Genomic DNA, 17068 nt, shown 5'->3' with positions numbered 1-17068 from the left:
TCATCGGGACCTTCATGAAATGGGTTTTTATGGCCGAGCAGCCACACACAAGCCTAAGATCACCATGCGCAATTCCAAGCGCCAGCTGGAATCACCAGGGGCACACTGCCTGCCCTCCAGGACACCTACAATACCTGATGTCACAGGAAGGCCAAAAAAATCATCAAGGACATCAACCACCTGAGCCACGGCCTGTTCACCCCGTTATCATCCAGAAGGCGAGGTCAGTACAGGTGCATAAAAGCTGGGACCGAGAGACTGAAAAACTGCTTCTATCTCAAGGCCATCAGACTGTTAAATAGCCATCACTAGCTGGCTACCACCCCGCTACTCAACCCTGCACCTTAGAGGCTGCTGCCCTATATACAGTTGAAGTCGGAGGTTTACATACACCTTAGCCAAATACATTTAAACTCAGTTTTTCACAATTCCTGACATTTAATCCAAGTAAAAAAATCCCTGTTTTAGGTCAGTTAGGATCACAACTTTATTTTAAGAATGTGAAATGTCAGAATAATAGTAGAGATAATTATTTATTTCAGCTTTTATTTCTTTCATCACATTCCCAGTGGGTCAGAAGTTTACATACACTCAATTAGTATTTGGTAGCATTGCCTTTAAATTGTTTAACTTAGGTCAAACGTTTCGGTAGTCTTCCACAATAAGATGGGTGAATTTTGGCCCATTCCTCCTGACAGACCTGGTGTAACTGAGTCAGGTTTGTAGGCCTCCTTGCTCGCACACGCTTTTTCAGTTCTGCCCACAAACTTTCTATAGGATTGAGGTCAGGGCTTTGTGATGGCCACTCCAATACCTTGACTTTGTTGTCCATAAGCCATTTTGCCACAACTTTGGAAGTATGCTTGGGGTCATTGTCCATTTGGAAGACCCATTTGCGACCAAGCTTTAACTTCCTGACTGATGTCTTGAGATGTTGCTTCAATATATCCACATAATTTTCCTTCCTCATGATGCCATCTATTTTGTGAAGTGCACCATTCCCTCCTGCAGCAAAGCACCCCCACAGCATGATGCTGCCACCCCCGTGCTTCACGGTTGGGATGGTGTTCTTCGGCTTGCAAGCCACCTCCTTTTTCCTCCAAAGATAACGATGGTCATTATGGCCAAACAGTTGTATTTTTGTTTCATCAGACCAGAGGACATTTCTCCAAAAGTACGATCTTTGTCCCCATGTGCAGTTGCAAACCATAGTCTGGCTTTTTTATTGCGGTTTTGGAGCAGTGGCTTCTTCCTTGCTGAGTGGCCTTTCAGGTTATGTCGATATAGGACTCGTTTTACTGTGGATATAGATACTTTTGTACCTGTTTCCTCCAGCATCTTCACAAGGTCCTTTGCTGTTGTTCTGGGATTGATTTCCACTTTTCGCACCAAAGTACGTTCATCTCTAGGAGACAGAACTCGTCTCCTTCCTGAGCGGTATGACGGCTGCGTGGTCCCATGGTGTTTATACTTGCATACTACTGTTTGTACAGATGAACGTGGTACCTTCAGGCGTTTGGAAATTGCTCCCAAGGATGAACCAGACTTGTGGAGGTCTACACATTTTTTTGGCTGATTTATTTTGATTTTCCCATGATGTCAAGAAAAGAGGCACTGAGTTTGAAGGTAGGCCTTGAAATACATCCACAGGTACACCTCCAATTGACTCAAATGATGTCAATTAGCCTATCAGAAGCTTCTAAAGCCATGACATCATTTTCTGGAATTTTCCAAGCTGTTTAAAGGCACAGTCAACTTAGTGTATATACACTTCTGGAACTGGAATTGTGATACAGTGAATTATAAGTGAAATAATCTGTCTGTAAACAATTGTTGGAAGAATTACTTGTGTCATGCACAAAGTAGATGTCCTAACCGACTTGCCAAAACTATAGTTTGTTAACAAGAAATTTGTGGAGTGGTTGAAAAATGAGTTTTAATGACTCCAACCTAAGTGTATGTAAACTTCCGACTTCAACTGTACATAGACATGGAATCACTGGCCACTTTAATAATGGAACACTAGTCACTTTAATGTTTACATACTGCTTTACTCATCTCATAAGTATATACTGTATTCTATTCTACTGTATTTTAGACAATGCTACTCCGACATTGCTCATCCTAATATTTATATATTTCTTAATTCCATTATTTTACTTTTAGATTTGTGTGTATTGTTGTGAATTGTTAGATACTACTGTACTGTTGGAGCTAGGAACACAAGCATTTTGCTACACCTGCAATAACATCTGCTAAATATATGTATGTGACCAATATAATTTGATTTGTAAAGCTCGCCGCCATTGGACTCTGGAGCAGTGGAAATGCATTCTCTGGAGTGATGAATCACGCTTCACCAAGTGACGAATCTGGGTTTGGCGGATGCCAGCAGAACGCTACCTGCCCCAATGCATAGTGCCAACTGTAAAGCTTGGTGGAGGAATAATGGTCTGGGGCTGTTTTTCATGGTTCAGGCTAGGCCCCTTAGTTCCAGTGAAGGGAAATCTTAACGCTACAGCATACAATGACAATATAGACGATTCTGTGCTTCCAACTTTGTGACAACAGTTTGGGGAAGGCCCTTTCCTGTTTCAGAATGACAATGCCCCCCTGCACAAAGCGAGGTCCATACAGAAATGGTTTGTCGAAATCGGTGTGGAAGAACTTGATTGGCCTGCACAGAGCCCTGACCTCAACCCCATCAAACACCTTTGGGATGAATTGGAACATAGACTGCGAGCCAGGCCTAATCGCCCAACATCAGTGCCTGACCTCACTAATGCTCTTGTGGCTGAATGGAAGCAAGTCCCCGCAGCAATGTTCCAACATCTAGGGGAAAGCCTTCCCAGAAGAGTGGAGGCTGTTATAGCAGCAAAGGGGGGGGACCAACTCCATATTAATGGCCATGATGGTGGAATGAGATGAGCAGGTGTCCATATACTTTTGTATGTAGTGTAGAATGAGACAAATTAAAATATGTTCAGCAAGCAACCGACTGGGCACACAGTGGTTGAATCAACGTTGTTTCAATGGAATTACATTAAACCAACGTGGAATAGACGTCTGTGCCCAGCGGGAAGGTTCTCTTTCCTATTTGTCCTTCAAGATTGATGACCGCATGTCACAGAGATCACAATTCCTCGACCGAAAACACAAAATATCTGTTTCAGTGTTTTTATTAGAAAAGGAATTACAAAAACTTTGTTGATTCACAGAATTTGCCAATGTCATTTGTATAAAATACATTCAGTTTCAGCTGTGTGCTGCACTGCGCATGACACCTAAGCTGCATTGCTGACCTGAAGTCAGTTCTTTAGTACACTTCAAAGTGACATCTCCAACTTAAGGCTTAAAGTAACGCTGAGCAAATGTTCTGCAGACGTTCACAGACTGTTCGAAAACATCAAGGCACAGGCATCTGGGTTGAATCAAATGCACAAACCACATGGCTCAGATATTTCCTCCATAGTCGCTTCTAAAGCTAATCATTTGAGCTTGCAGCAGCTTCAAAACACACACACTTTTCTTCCACATGCAAAAAAACTCAACTGTTTAGTTTTTTCATCCATTACTGTCGTATTAACATTCAGAATACATTGAACATCCTCATACAGAGGACAGCTGCTTTATCAGAATCTCTCATGGAATCATTTCAGTACATTTTCAGATACTACAAGATTCAGGTTTTCCCTTTTGCATAGTATTACCCGGCTAAATGTCAAAACCTGCTGACTCAACTCCTCCTCACCAAACAGTCTCAGATAAGTGCTTACTTGAATAACACTTACTTGACTAACAGTAGACATAGTCATCATGATTGAGTCATACTACATGTTACCAGGCAAGGGGGAGTTGGGTATTAAGAGATGATGGTTACACATGCCTCTTAACACCAAGCCAGCTGATCATTTGTTCATTTGCAGATGTAAACTGAAGATAACATCGCATTCTTTGAGGCTTAGGTTTCATCTGCAACTCCAACTCTCCCCCTCACAAAAATCAAGTGATCCTCCCCCAATATTTCCCCAAACTCTGTAAAACACAAAACATTTATTGTGTGGGTGTTCATTGATTGGCGGGCGGGGCGGCTCGGTTTCCTCATCCTGAGCCAGTATCACTTGGAAGGACAGGAACCATGGGAGAAGTTATTTCCTTTTCTTGTTGAACGTAACATGTCCCCCTTCCTTTTTAAAAAGGACTTCATCCACAAGCAGTTCCTGTCGCCTCCATCTCCTCCACCCTCTCGGTGGTACTCTAAGTCCCTTCCAACAACAGAGGCCACATCTTAGTACCGGGTCGCCAGTTTCGGAGAGTAATCCAGGAGAAGACAAAACTCTACGCTTTGTTTAATTAAAATAGGGTCATCGTGTGACGCTCAAGTGGGGCTTATGGTTCAACACGTCATGCAGCGACGTCTCATGTTGAGGGGCTGAGGGTTTGGGTCGACCTGCGGGCGCAAACACAAAAGGTATAAGTTTCAATAAGGCACATTGGGTCATAGAAGTGTAGAGTTCAGTTAATCAAAGAAATGCAGCCCTATTGTCATCGAGAGTATTCTAAGGGGTGCTAGCTCACCTCGCAGTACACCGGAGGGGGTCGGAAGCGGAACTCCTGGACAAAGGCCCTGAGAGGGTGCTCCATAATACCACTGAGGTCCTCCTCAGGACAGGGGGCCGTAGTGTTCCGCTCAGCCTCCTCATCCGTCACCACAGAGCTGTAGTCAGGAGGAGCTGTGTGGGGAGGGAAAGAGGGTACAGATGAGTAGACCATTTTTCCTAAGGTTGGAGATTTTCAGGGGGCCTGGCATTGAGCTTTGGGGAACACCGCTAACTCTTGTATTACAATGAGACAGACACTTACGCTCAGGCTGCTCGGGGATGGCCATGCGGAGCCATTCCAGGTTGACACTGTACTGGCTGCTGACGCTGGAGGTGCGGCTACCAAAGGGATGCAGGGGGATGGTGCCCATGACCAGGGGCAGCTCCAGGCACAGCTTAGAGGTCCCAGGAACATCCACACACACCTAGGTGTTGGAGAGGGGAGAAAGCTTTTAGAACTACAGTAACAGAATCATCTGTAGGGGTAAAACCACTACCAACTGGTCTCTAATTAGCTTTTCATTATCAATCGGAGACGTATACTCAACAAGGAAAATCTAATGAATGATGTGCTTTTCATTCTGTTTTTTGCTTGAACTCACCTTGAGCATGTATTCCACTTTGATGATGCGGCACTGCAGGATGGAGGGCCCGACCGGTGGGATCTTGATGGCGCGGCCGTGCCAGATCTCCCTGCGCTGGGCGCCCACCACGTCGCCACTAAGCGTGGCCACAACCGCTTGCTTCTGCTTCATGGTGCCCCGAGCGATGAACGTCTGCGTCTGTGTGATGTAGGCCTTGGGCACCACCGAGCGTGAGGTGGCATTGTCAAACTCAGCAAATACGGGAATCACCTCACCTGTAAGATGAAGAATAGAGGTTGTGAGTTGAGATTTGGTTCAGTTAAAAAATAGTTATTTGACTTAATGTTCAGTTTTCAGGACCACTAGGGTTAAAAGATATGATTGGTTCTTACCTGGTGTGTAACCTTTGCGATCGATCTTAGCGGTTATTGACACCTGTCCCAAGTTGCGGTACCACACCCGTGCCATCTTGTCTTTAGTGCCAGCTTGGGGGGCCAATAAGGCTGGTGTGTTGATGTCAATGGGCTCGATGACTGTGAACTCCTTCTTGATCTTCCGCACTGTAGCCCAGGGCCTATGCAGCTTCACTTTCACCCAGTAGCGGACGCTGCCATGCTTGCCTTCGAACGATGTCACCAGTGTCCTGTTGAAGCAAAAAAACACACTGATTGATTAGACCTTATTTGTTCTTTAATAAGATGCGAGGATATCATAGGTCCAAATCAGAATCTGCCTACAGTGCATCACTGTATGCTAATTCTGAACCATTCATTCCAGAAAGGGATACTTACTCTTCAGGCAACTGGAAACTAAACGGGAATTCATGTCTTCCAGCAGGGAGGAGGGTGAGCTCGCCATTATCTGAAGATAAATTAATAAAACAAGCATTAATGATTTGAAACAACTTCTGATCCACATTGATTACTGAATGAGGGCCTTTTGCTTTTCAAAGCAATGTACTAAGTAAAATAAATACAGGAGAAATCACTGAGTTTCTTTATCATTACAATGAACTGCAATTGCAGTTTTCCCTTTTCTCCTCAAACACAAGAGTGCCACCACATGCGCTCTATACTGCCAGGTGCTCTTGAATGGGTATTTGCAGTCCCTTGTTTTTTGGTTTTCTATATATTATATAATTTAGGGCTGCATTCAGACCGAGTAAACTTTTAGAGTGAATCCAAACTCAATCTAATATACATAATACTGTCAAATCCTTTGACAGGGTCAAGTGGTTTATTTTTAATGAACACAATTGTTTTCCCAAGCTGCTTCACAAGATGCAAATGGGAACGTTATACGAACTATTTTACCATTGAGAACACCTGAATCTTCAAATTACATAATAACTTTAAGATAAGTTATAACAAAATACTTTCCCATGAGAGAAAACCCCCTCAAAACCCAGTAATGTACAATGAAAATACTTTTATTTTGAGTAAAATTTGCCCAAGTGGTTTTGTCCAATGTCCAGTGAGTTGCATAGCATGGAACACTTCATTGCTTTCATTCACCGATAGCGTGAATGACTAACCTGCTTGCAGAAGAACTTCTCTCCTGTTGAGATATTCCACTTCGTCGCTGTAGTTTTGAGTATAAGCAGTACTGGACCCAGCCGAACGAGACTCGGTCCAAAGCACTTTCGCAAAACCTTCGGCGTGCAACTTCAACGACTGCACTTTACTTTCACCTGAAAGGTCCAAAACAACTTTTCCAGACACCACGTCCCCACTCCTGAAGACGGGAGGGGAGTCGATTTCTGGAGAGTCGAAGACGATGTAAAGCTTTTTCAATTTGTCGAAAATCATGTTGAGGCTTGTTAGTTCCAAAGAGTATACTTCTGTTTAAATCTTCTTGCTCCTTGTTGAAGTTGTCAAAGAACTCTGAAAGAATGTTTCGGTACTATCTTAATATCCTTGTCGCTACACTTGCAAAACAAAACGGATTAAGTAGTCGCGGCCACAGCTCCCTTTTGCGCGATGTGGGCTGTCCGAACATATTATGTAAGAGAGCATAGATGGTAACAGACTGGTAAACATCTTCCCTGGGTGTTGAGCGCTCAAGTATACGGGGAATACCGTGCCTGGTGATTGATGGTTACAGGTTCTTAGACCAAAACAGGCTTACTGAGCATGCCCGAAGGCTGCAAAGATCCTCCCATGACAAAATAGTTTCACATTGTACACATTGCAAAGGTATTTCAGCTTTTGCTCATGTACATTTTTTTTTGCATTCTGTACATGAGGTCTATGCATTAGTTGCAAGAAAGGGAACATGCACAGCTTACCAAATATATATTTTTATAGTCTGTAAATGCCTATAATGAATGTTATTTTCATTGTTATTATTCATTAATGCACTGCATTGTTGGGGGAGCTTGCACATAAGCATTTCGCGGCACCTTTTATACCGGCTGTAAACTGTGTATGTGACGAAAACATTTGATTTGATCATTATATTTGCCATTTCATATAGGCTACCACTTCAAGACAAAGTAATAATTCTAAGGGGAAAGTGCATGAAGATGAAAAGTACATTTTAAACAAATACTTTATACAAATACATATCATATATTGAAAAACAATTACTCACAGGACCTCTAGATTACAAAATCAGGGGTAACAAAAAAAACAACGTTGTTTACTTCATTTCCTGAAAGTATGCGTCGGTTATATACTGCCTCCTTGTGGTGTGAACGTGACACATGCAACAGTTGCACTTCATCATGGAAGCAAGACTGTACAGCAGGGTTTCCCAAACGCAGTACTGGGGTCCCCCCTGGGTGCACGTTTTGGTTCTTGCCCTAGCACTACACAGCTGATTCAAATAGTCAAAGCTTGGTGGTGGAGTTGGTTATTTTAAATCAGCTGTGTAGTGCTAGGGCAAAAACCAAAACGTGCACCCAGGACCAAGTTTGGGAAACCCTGATGTACAGTACTGGTACTGTACAACTTTATGATACCAACCGCCTCCTGGTGGCTATATGAGAACTAAAAAGTGTCAGTCACGTAGGCCTCACTGTCTCTAATCAACTTCAGACAGCTCTGACCCTAGACTCCCTATAGTGGCTGAGCAGATTAGATAAAACCACGTACACAAGCATGATTTTGGACATATACAGCCACCTAGTATCAAATAATCAATGGTATGCAGACAAACTAACAAGTTAATACAGTGTAAATATTTATGTTCAGATTGTACAGAAGGCCATAACTACGTGTTCAACAGCCTGGCTTGAATTTCTAAATACACTGCTCAAAAAAATAAAAGGGAACACTTAAACAACACAATGTAACTACAAGTCAATCACACTTCTGTGAAATCAAACTGTCCACTTAGGAAGCAACACTGATTGACAATACATTTCACATGCTGTTGTGCAAATGGAATAGATAACAGGTGGAAATTATAGGCAATTACCAAGACACCCCCAATAAAGGACTGGTTTTGCAGGTGGTGACCACAGACACTTCTCAGTTCCTATGCTTCCTGGCTGATGTTTTGGTCACTTTTGAATGCTGGCGGTGCTTTCACTCTAGTGGTAGCATGAGACAGAGTCTACAACCCACACAAGTGGCTCAGGTAGTGCACCTCATCCAGGATGGCACATCAATGCGAGCTGTGGCAAGAAGGTTTGCTGTGTCTGTCAGCGTAGTGTCCAGAGCATGGAGGCGCTACCAGGAGACAGGCCAGTATATCAGGAGACGTGGAGGAGGCCGTAGGAGGGCAACAACCCAGCAGCAGGACTGCTACCTCCGCCTTTGTGCAAGGAGGAGCAGGAGGAGCACTGCCAGAGCCCTGCAAAATGACCTCCAGCAGGCCACAAATGTGCATGTGTCTGCTCAAACGGTCAGAAACAGACTCCATGAGGGTGGTATGAGGGCCCAGCGTCCACAGGTGGGGGTTGTGCTTACAGCCCAACACCGTGCAGGACGTTTGGCATTTGCCAGAGAACATCAAGATTGGCAAATTCGCCACTGGCGCCCTGTGCTCTTCACAGATGAAAGCAGGTTCACACTGAGCACGTGACAGATGTGACAGAGTCTGGAGATGCCGTGGAGAACGTTCTGCTGCCTGCAACATCCTCCAGCATGACCGGTTTGGCGGTGGGTCAGTCATGGTGTGGGGTGGCATTTCTTTGGGGGGGCCGCACAGCCCTCCATGTGCTCGCCAGAGGTAGCCTGACTGCCATTAGGTACCGAGATGAGATCCTCAGACCCCTTGTGAGACCATATGCTGGTGCGGTTGGCCCTGGGTTCCTCCTAATGCAAGACAATGCTAGACCTCATGTGGCTGGAGTGTGTCAGCAGTTCCTGCAAGAGGAAGGCATTGATGCTATGGACTGGCCCGCCCGTTCCCCAGACCTGAATCCAATTGAGCACATCTGGGACATCATGTCTTGCTCCATCCACCAACGCCACGTTGCACCACAGACTGTCCAGGAGTTGGCGGATGCTTTAGTCCAGGTCTTGGAGGAGATCCCTCAGGAGACCATCCGCCACCTCATCAGGAGCATGCCCAGGCGTTGTAGGGAGATCATACAGGCACGTGGAGGCCACACACACACTACTGAGCCTCATTTTGACTTGTTTTAAGGACATTACATCAAAGTTGGAACAGCCTGTAGTGTGGTTTTCCACTTTAATTTTGAGGGTGACTCCAAATCCAGACCTCCATGGGTTGATAAATTTGATTTCCATTGATAATTTTTGTGTGATTTTGTTGTCAGCACATTCAACTATGTAAAGAAAAAAGTATTTAATAAGATTATTTCATTCATTCATATCTAGGATGTGTTATTTTAGTGTTCCCTTTATTTTTTTGAGCAGTGTATATAAAGAAGGCGGACAAACAGCAGGACATATTATTTAGCAAATTAACCCAGAGTTTATTCAAGCAAAAAAAAGACAGCCCAGTTTATTGCAATGAACACAGCATCATTATCTATCAGACAACCAAAGACATTTGTAGTATCAGTTCCAACATGAAGTGTTTCAAAACCAGACCAACCAAACTAAAGCATTGATCAAAGCTTAATGTCTTCAAGGGAGTAAAACTATTCTGCAATTCCATCTGACCACAGAAAAAAGGGTACGTTTATATGATATGAGACATCCACAGAATGTTTGCCCCGGAAAGCTTTATTAGTCCATTGAATGTTATAAATGGCCTAACGATAAAAAAATAATGATCACATTTTTTGTAATGAAATATCACTTTAAGCTATTTCCCAACTGACTTACCATGATTAAAGTTTACTTTTATAGATGTCTGAACACTGAAGTCCCAGACTTCCCAACTACAGTGCATTCGGAAAGTATTCAGACCCCTTGACTTTTTCCACTTTGTTACGTTACAGCCTTATTCTAAAATGGATTAAAATTGTTGTGTTTTCCCCCTCAATCTACACAATACCCCATAATAACAAAGCAAAAACAGGTTTAGAAATGTTTGCTAATTTATATATATATTTTAAATTAAAAACTGAAATTACATTTGCATAAGTATTCAGACCCTTTACTCAGTACTTTGTTGAAGCACCTTTGGCAGCGATTACAGCCTTGAGTCTTCTTGGGTATGACGCTACAAGTTTGGCACACCTGTATTTGGGGAGTTTCTTCCATTCTTCTCTGCAGATCCTCTCAAGCGCCGTCAGGTTGGATGGGGAGTGTCGCTGCACAGCCATTTTCAGGTCTCTCCAGAGATGTTCGATCAGGTTCAATTCCGGGCTCTGGCTGGGCCACTCAAGGACATTGAGACTTATCCCGAAGCCATTCTGTGTTGTCTTGGCTGTGTGCTTAGGCTCGTTGTCCTGTTGAAAAGTGAACCGTCGACCCAGTCTGAGGTTCTGAGCGCTCTGAAGTAGGTTTTCATCAAGGATCTCTCTGTACTTTGCTCCGTTCATCTTTCCCTCAATCCTGACTAGTCTCCCAGTCCCTGCCGCTGAAAAACATCCCCACAGCATGTTGCCACCACGCTTCACCGTAGGGATGATGCCAGGTTTCCTCCAGACGTGACGCTTGGCATTCATGGCAAAGAGTTCAATCTTGGGTTCATCAGACCAGAGAATCTTGTTTCTCATGGTCTGAGCGTCCTTTAGGTGCCTTTTGGCAAACTCCAAGCGGGTTGTCATGTGCCTTTTACTGAGGAGTGGCTTCCATCTGGCCACTCTACCACAAAGGCCTGATTGGTGGAGTGCTGCAGAGATGGTTGTCCTTCTGGGCGGTTCTCCCATCTCCACAGAGGAACTCTGGAGCTCTGTCAGAGTGACCATTGGGTTCTTGGTCACCTCCCTGACCAAGGACCTTCTCCCCTGATTGCTCAGTTTGGCCGGGCGGCAAGCTCTAGGAAGAGTCTTGGTGGTTCCAAACTTCTTCCATTTAAGAATGATGGAGGCCGCTGAGTTCATGGGGACCTTCAATGCTGCAGAATCTGTGCCTCGACACAATCCTGTCTCTGAGCTCTACGGACAATTCCTTCGACACTCACGGCTTGGTTTTTTCTCTGACATGCACTGTCAACTGTAGGACCTTATATAGACAGGTGTGTGCCTTTCCAAATTATATCCAATCAATTTAAATTTACCACAGGTGGCCTCCAATCAAGTTGTAGAAACATCTCAAGGATGATCAATGGAAACAGGATGCACCTGAGCTCAATTTGAGTCTCATAGCAAAGGGTCTGAATACTGAATACTTATGTAAATAAGGTATCTTTTTTGTTTTTAATACATTTCTAAAACCCTGTTTTCGCTTTGTCATTATGGGGTATTGTGTGTACATTGATAAGAAAAAACATGTATTTAATCCATTTTAGAATAAGGCTGTAACGTAACAAAATGTGGAAAAAGGGAAGGGGTCTGAATACTTTCCGAATGCACTGTATTAGTCAGGTAACAAATGATTTTTAGGGGGTGTATTTCAACAGCTTTCTGTAGATGCTGTTTATCTAGCTGGGACTTCAAATTTGCAATAAATCAAGATACAATCTATCAGTTTATTGTTTTTCTATTCATGGAGATCTTCTTGATTTGAAATAACAAACAGAGCCTAATCAAAGTTAGTAATGTAGTAGCTTGCCTACGCATTACATCTTGGGGAGTGCTTTTGAAGGTTCTCTGGAATAACAAAAACCTTGCTTGACAAGTTTGCATGTAAAGAAATGAGGACTTAATTAATGTGCAGTATAGTGAAAACTAGGGGTTGGGGGGTGTCCCGTCCCACAAGCGCCCACGTGTTGTTTTCCCTGTTGCCTGAGAGACAGAGGCAGCATTTCTTAAAACCCCCAGCCCTTTTCAGACAAGCAGCTGCCCCTGCCTCTTCTTGGGCGTTTCCACTCGCGCTTCCTTTCACTTCAGTTTATTCTTTCCAAAAGCACTATTCACAGTTGTCTATCAGTCATAATTAAAGAGAATGTGTAAAAAACCCAAAATCAAGACCGTAAATGGCCATTACTTTCCAGTGACATAAGTGCTCTATCTATTTACCCTGCAGTCTGTAGACTAACAGGTGTAGACTAACAGTGAAATGCTTACTTGCAGCCCTTCCCAACAATGCAGGGAGAAAAAATTTTTAAATAGAAAAATAATAAGCACAGGGAATAAATACACAATGAGTAACGATAACTTGGCTATATACACATGGTACCAGTACCGAGTCGATGTGTAGGGGCACGAGGTAATTGAGGTAGATATGTACAATGGGGGAAAAAAGTATTTAGTTAGCCACCAATTGTGCAAGTTCTCCCACTTAAAAAGATGAGAGGCATGTAATTTTCATCATAGGTACACGTCAACTATGACAGACAAATTGAAGAAAAGAAATCCAGAAAATCACATTGTAGGATTTTTTATGAATTTATTTGCAAATTATGGTGGAAAATAAGTATTTGGTCACCTACAAACAAGCAAGATTTCTGGCTTTCACATACCTGTAACTTCTTCTTTAAGAGGCTCCTCTGTCCTCCACTCGTTACCTGTATTAATGGCACCTGTTTGAACTTGTTATCAGTATAAAAGACACCTGTCCACAACCTCAAACAGTCACACTCCAAACTCCACTATGGCCAAGACCAAAGAGCTGTCAAAGGACACCAGAAACAAAATTGTAGACCTGCACCAGGCTGGGAAGACTGAATCTGCAATAGGTAAGCAGCTTGGTTTGAAGAAATCAACTGTGGGAGCAATTATTAGGAAATGGAAGACATACAAGACCACTGATAATCTCCCTCGAACTGGGGCTCCACACAAGATCTCACCCCGTGGGGTCAAAATGATCACAAGAACGGTGAGCAAAAATCCCAGAACCACACGGGGGGGACCTAGTGAATGACCTGCAGAGAGCTGGGACCAAAGTAACAAAGCCTACCATCAGTAACACACTACGCCGCCAGGGACTCAAATCCTGCAGTGCCAGACGTGTCCCCCCTGCTTAAGCCAGTACATGTCCAGGCCCGTCTGAAGTTTGCTAGAGTGCATTTGGATGATCCAGAAGAGCATTGGGAGAATGTCATATGGTCAGATGAAACCAAAATAGAACTTTTTTGGTAAAAACTCAACTCGTCGTGTTTGGAGGACAAAGAATGCTGAGTTGCATCCAAAGAACACCATACCTACTGTGAAGCATGGGGGTGGAAACATCATGCTTTGGGGCTGTTTTTCTGCAAAGGGACCAGGACGACTGATCCGTGTAAAGGAAAGAATGAATGGGGCCATGTATCGTGAGATTTTGAGTGAAAACCTCCTTCCATCAGCAAGGGCATTGAAGATGAAACGTGGCTGGGTCTTTCAGCATGACAATGATCCCAAACACACCGCCCGGGCAACGAAGGAGTGGCTTCGTAAGAAGCATTTCAAGGTCCTGGAGTGGCCTAGCCAGTCTCCAGATCTCAACCCCATAGAAAATCTTTGGAGGGAGTTGAAAGTCCGTGTTGCCCAGCGACAGCCCCAAAACATCACTGCTCTAGAGGAGATCTGCATGGAGGAATGGGCCAAAATACCAGCAACAGTGTGTGAAAACCTTGTGAAGACTTACAGAAAACGTTTGACCTGTGTCATTGCCAACAAAGGGTATATAACAAAGAATTGAGAAACTTTTGTTATTGACCAAATACTTATTTTCCACCATAATTTGCAAATAAATTCATTAAAAATCCTACAATGTGACTTTCTGGAGAAAAAAAATCTCATTTTGTCTGTCATAGTTGACGTGTACCTATGATGAAAATTACAGGCCTCTCATCTTTTTAAGTGGGAGAACTTGCACAATTGGTGGCTGACTAAATACTTTTTTTCCCCACTGTACATTTAGGTAGGGTTAAAGTGACTAGGCAACAGGATAGATAATAAACAGTAACAAAAGGGTTATTCAGCTGTCCCCATACGATAACCCTTTTTGGTTCCAAGTAGAACCAAAAGATCTACCTGGAACCAAAAAGGGTTCTGCTATGGGGACAGCCGAAGAACCCTTTTGTAACCCTTTTTCTAATAGTGTAAATCCAATTCCTATAAGCATGTTGGTGCTACACGTGAGCTTCATTCACATACAACCGAATTTTAAATATTAAGTTCATGCTGTCAAATATTTGCCTCTAAGAATGTCATTTTCTGATAGATGTTTATTTTTTTTCTGAACCATAAGTAGGACTTGTGTCTTTACTGTGTCCTACAGTAGGCTTGGTGAAATCCATGGTGCACTAGGCTACTTTAATAGATAGCTTTTTATCACGCAATCAATTAGTACCATTCCTTGGCTCAAAATTAGAATGTTCATTTGGATAATTGCATTAAAAGGAAATCAATAGATGCTACACCTTTTAAATAGTTTAACATTGTTGAGAAATAACAAAACAGTTGACCAATGACCAGTGTGCTTTTTCCATGATAAGACATAGGCCTACTTACCTCGGATGAGATGTTGCCTCTTCCTGAAGTAAGTGATATTGGAGGTGTAGTCGTTGTAAACGGCTTTCATGCCCCCACTGCGATTCTCAAGCCAGTGGGCAGTGGCAACCCCTCTTCCAAGGACCTTCATGGAGTGCACTTTCGTATCCCTGTTGAGCTCCAAAACGACCTGTCCGGACACTATCTCGCTGCTGGCATACACAGCATCGCCCGGCCCGTCCAACTCCAGCTTAAAACTTTTGATAGTATTGAAAGTCATTCCTTGGAGGGGAAAAATAAATATTTTTTACAACAAGAAAATGTAGCCTGTGACATAAATAACTGATGGAGCCGTGCTGTTTGTCAATCACACGATTCTAAAACTCTCTCTATATAAAAATATACATACCAAACTAAATCTTTCACACCAGCAGATCAAAGGTCTGTCAAATAACGCAAACCTAACCTACCTTTAAAAAGAAGGGAGATGGTGGATTCGAGGTGTCAGGCTGTGCATGCTACAGAAGTCTCCACTGACTGTTATATTGTACAATATTTCTCCTACAGATATCGATGGTTTCGTTTACACCACAATTTGAATAAAGCACATTCGAGTCACACGGCCAACTCTCGTAGAAGAGTGTGGACAGAAAGCGCCCACTGCAGAGATATTATAGAAAGGAGATAGGAATCCCATTGGGCATTGCATTGGATGGCGGAACGTATAACTCCTCACCCGGCAGACTGTCGACCAATCACGTTCACGTTGTCATATTGCGTCACGTGATGGCTAAGTTTAAATCCTCACGCAATCCGTTCTCAAAGTCAGGGTATGAGTCGAGAAACCTGCCTATTTTCGTCAAAAGTACGTAATATCACGATTCCAAAGCTATACGATATTAAAGAGAACAAGTTAATTATCTCACATCTCGGAAAATATTTGCAATGGTGTACTTCTTGTTGACGAAATTCATGCTAATGTTGGGTTTTTGAGCTATGGCCCAATTGACTTCCATTCACTCCTTGAAGGAGAGCTCTCCTTGTCCCACAAATGCCCAGAATGCACCGCGCGGACCATTGACGACGCACAGGCAACGTACACAATGAGAGTTAATACGATTCAATTGAGTTTCCCACCTCCTCAAAAGTATCTGACTACTTTTTTCAGTACGTGTCTGAAATTTCATTGGTTTACGACATGATTTGCTCTTAGATTGCTGTCCAATCCTTCCCTCCCTCCTACATGAGTGCACCAATTTATGTCTCATGTCTCCATGCCTATGCAATTTGCATCAATCATATAAGATATAATGCATTGGATGCATAAGATATCAATGCATGTAATAAATCAAATCAAATATTCATATTTAATAGGTTTAGGTATTCATTTATGAAAATATAGTTTAAAATTAAAGGACTCTCAGACCATGAGAAACAAGATTCTCTGGTCTGATGAACCCAAGATGTAACTCTTTGGCCTGAATGCCAAGCCTCACATCTGGAGGAATCTAGGCACCGCTCATCACCTGGCCAATACCATTTACATTTTAGTCATTTAGCAGACTCTCTTATCCAGAGTGACTTACAGGAGCAATTAGGGTTAAGTGTCTTGCTCAAGGGCACAGACAGATTTTTCACCTAGTCGGCTCAGGGATTAGAACCAGCGACCTTTCGGTTACTGGCACAACACTCTTAACCACTAAGCTACCTGTCGCCCCGATCCCTACGGTGAAGCATGGTGGTGGCAGCATCATGCTGTTGGGATGTTTTTCAGCGGCAGGGACTGGGAGACTAGTCAGGATTGAGGGAAACATGAATGGAGCAAAGTACAGAGAGATACTTGATGAAAACCTGCTCCAGAGTGCTCAGGACCTCAGACTGGGGAGAAGGTTCACCTTCCAACAGGACAACGACCCTAAGTACACAGCCAAGACAATGCTGGAGTGGCTTCGGGACAAGTCTCTGAATGTCCTTGAGTGGCCCAGCCAGAGCCCGGACTTGAA

At 43.3% G+C, this 17068-nt stretch overlaps 1 protein-coding gene across 2 annotated transcripts; it reads right to left on the bottom strand.

Moving 5' to 3' along the window:
• Positions 1 to 3163: 3163 nt before the first annotated feature.
• LOC121533666 (arrestin domain-containing protein 2-like) lies at positions 3164 to 15864 on the bottom strand. Of its 2 annotated transcripts, XM_045223624.1 has the most exons (8): positions 15536 to 15864; positions 15087 to 15347; positions 5977 to 6046; positions 5578 to 5828; positions 5204 to 5460; positions 4864 to 5026; positions 4579 to 4733; positions 3164 to 4450 (listed from the first exon to the last, which is right to left on the bottom strand). In XM_045223624.1, exons 2-8 carry the CDS (start codon positions 15343 to 15345, stop codon positions 4397 to 4399), a joined length of 1209 nt encoding a protein of 402 aa, XP_045079559.1. In that variant the 5' UTR covers positions 15346 to 15347; positions 15536 to 15864; the 3' UTR covers positions 3164 to 4396. The 2 variants fall into 2 exon arrangements, with proteins under 2 accessions (XP_045079559.1, XP_045079558.1); XM_045223623.1 differs by lacking the exons at positions 15087 to 15347; positions 15536 to 15864 and adding an exon at positions 6720 to 7280.
• Between the last annotated feature and the right edge of the window lie 1204 nt (positions 15865 to 17068).

The sequence above is a fragment of the Coregonus clupeaformis genome, chromosome 11, assembly GCF_020615455.1.
Source record: "Coregonus clupeaformis isolate EN_2021a chromosome 11, ASM2061545v1, whole genome shotgun sequence".
Lineage (NCBI taxonomy): Eukaryota > Metazoa > Chordata > Actinopteri > Salmoniformes > Salmonidae > Coregonus > Coregonus clupeaformis.
The sequence above is the reverse complement of the archived record's forward strand: the minus strand, read 5'-3'. Positions and strand labels throughout refer to the sequence as shown.

Bases quoted from the DNA above. Each gene is read 5' to 3' on its own strand.
- LOC121533666 (XM_045223623.1), bottom strand. From the start codon at position 6,993: ATGATTTTCGACAAATTGAAAAAGCTTTACATCGTCTTCGACTCTCCA. The intron at 5,829-5,976 runs GTAAGTATCCCT...TTGCTTCAACAG, and splicing joins AGTTTCCAGTTGCCTGAAGA to GACACTGGTGACATCGTTCG. The intron at 5,027-5,203 runs GTGAGTTCAAGC...TCCAACACCTAG, and splicing joins AAGTGGAATACATGCTCAAG to GTGTGTGTGGATGTTCCTGG.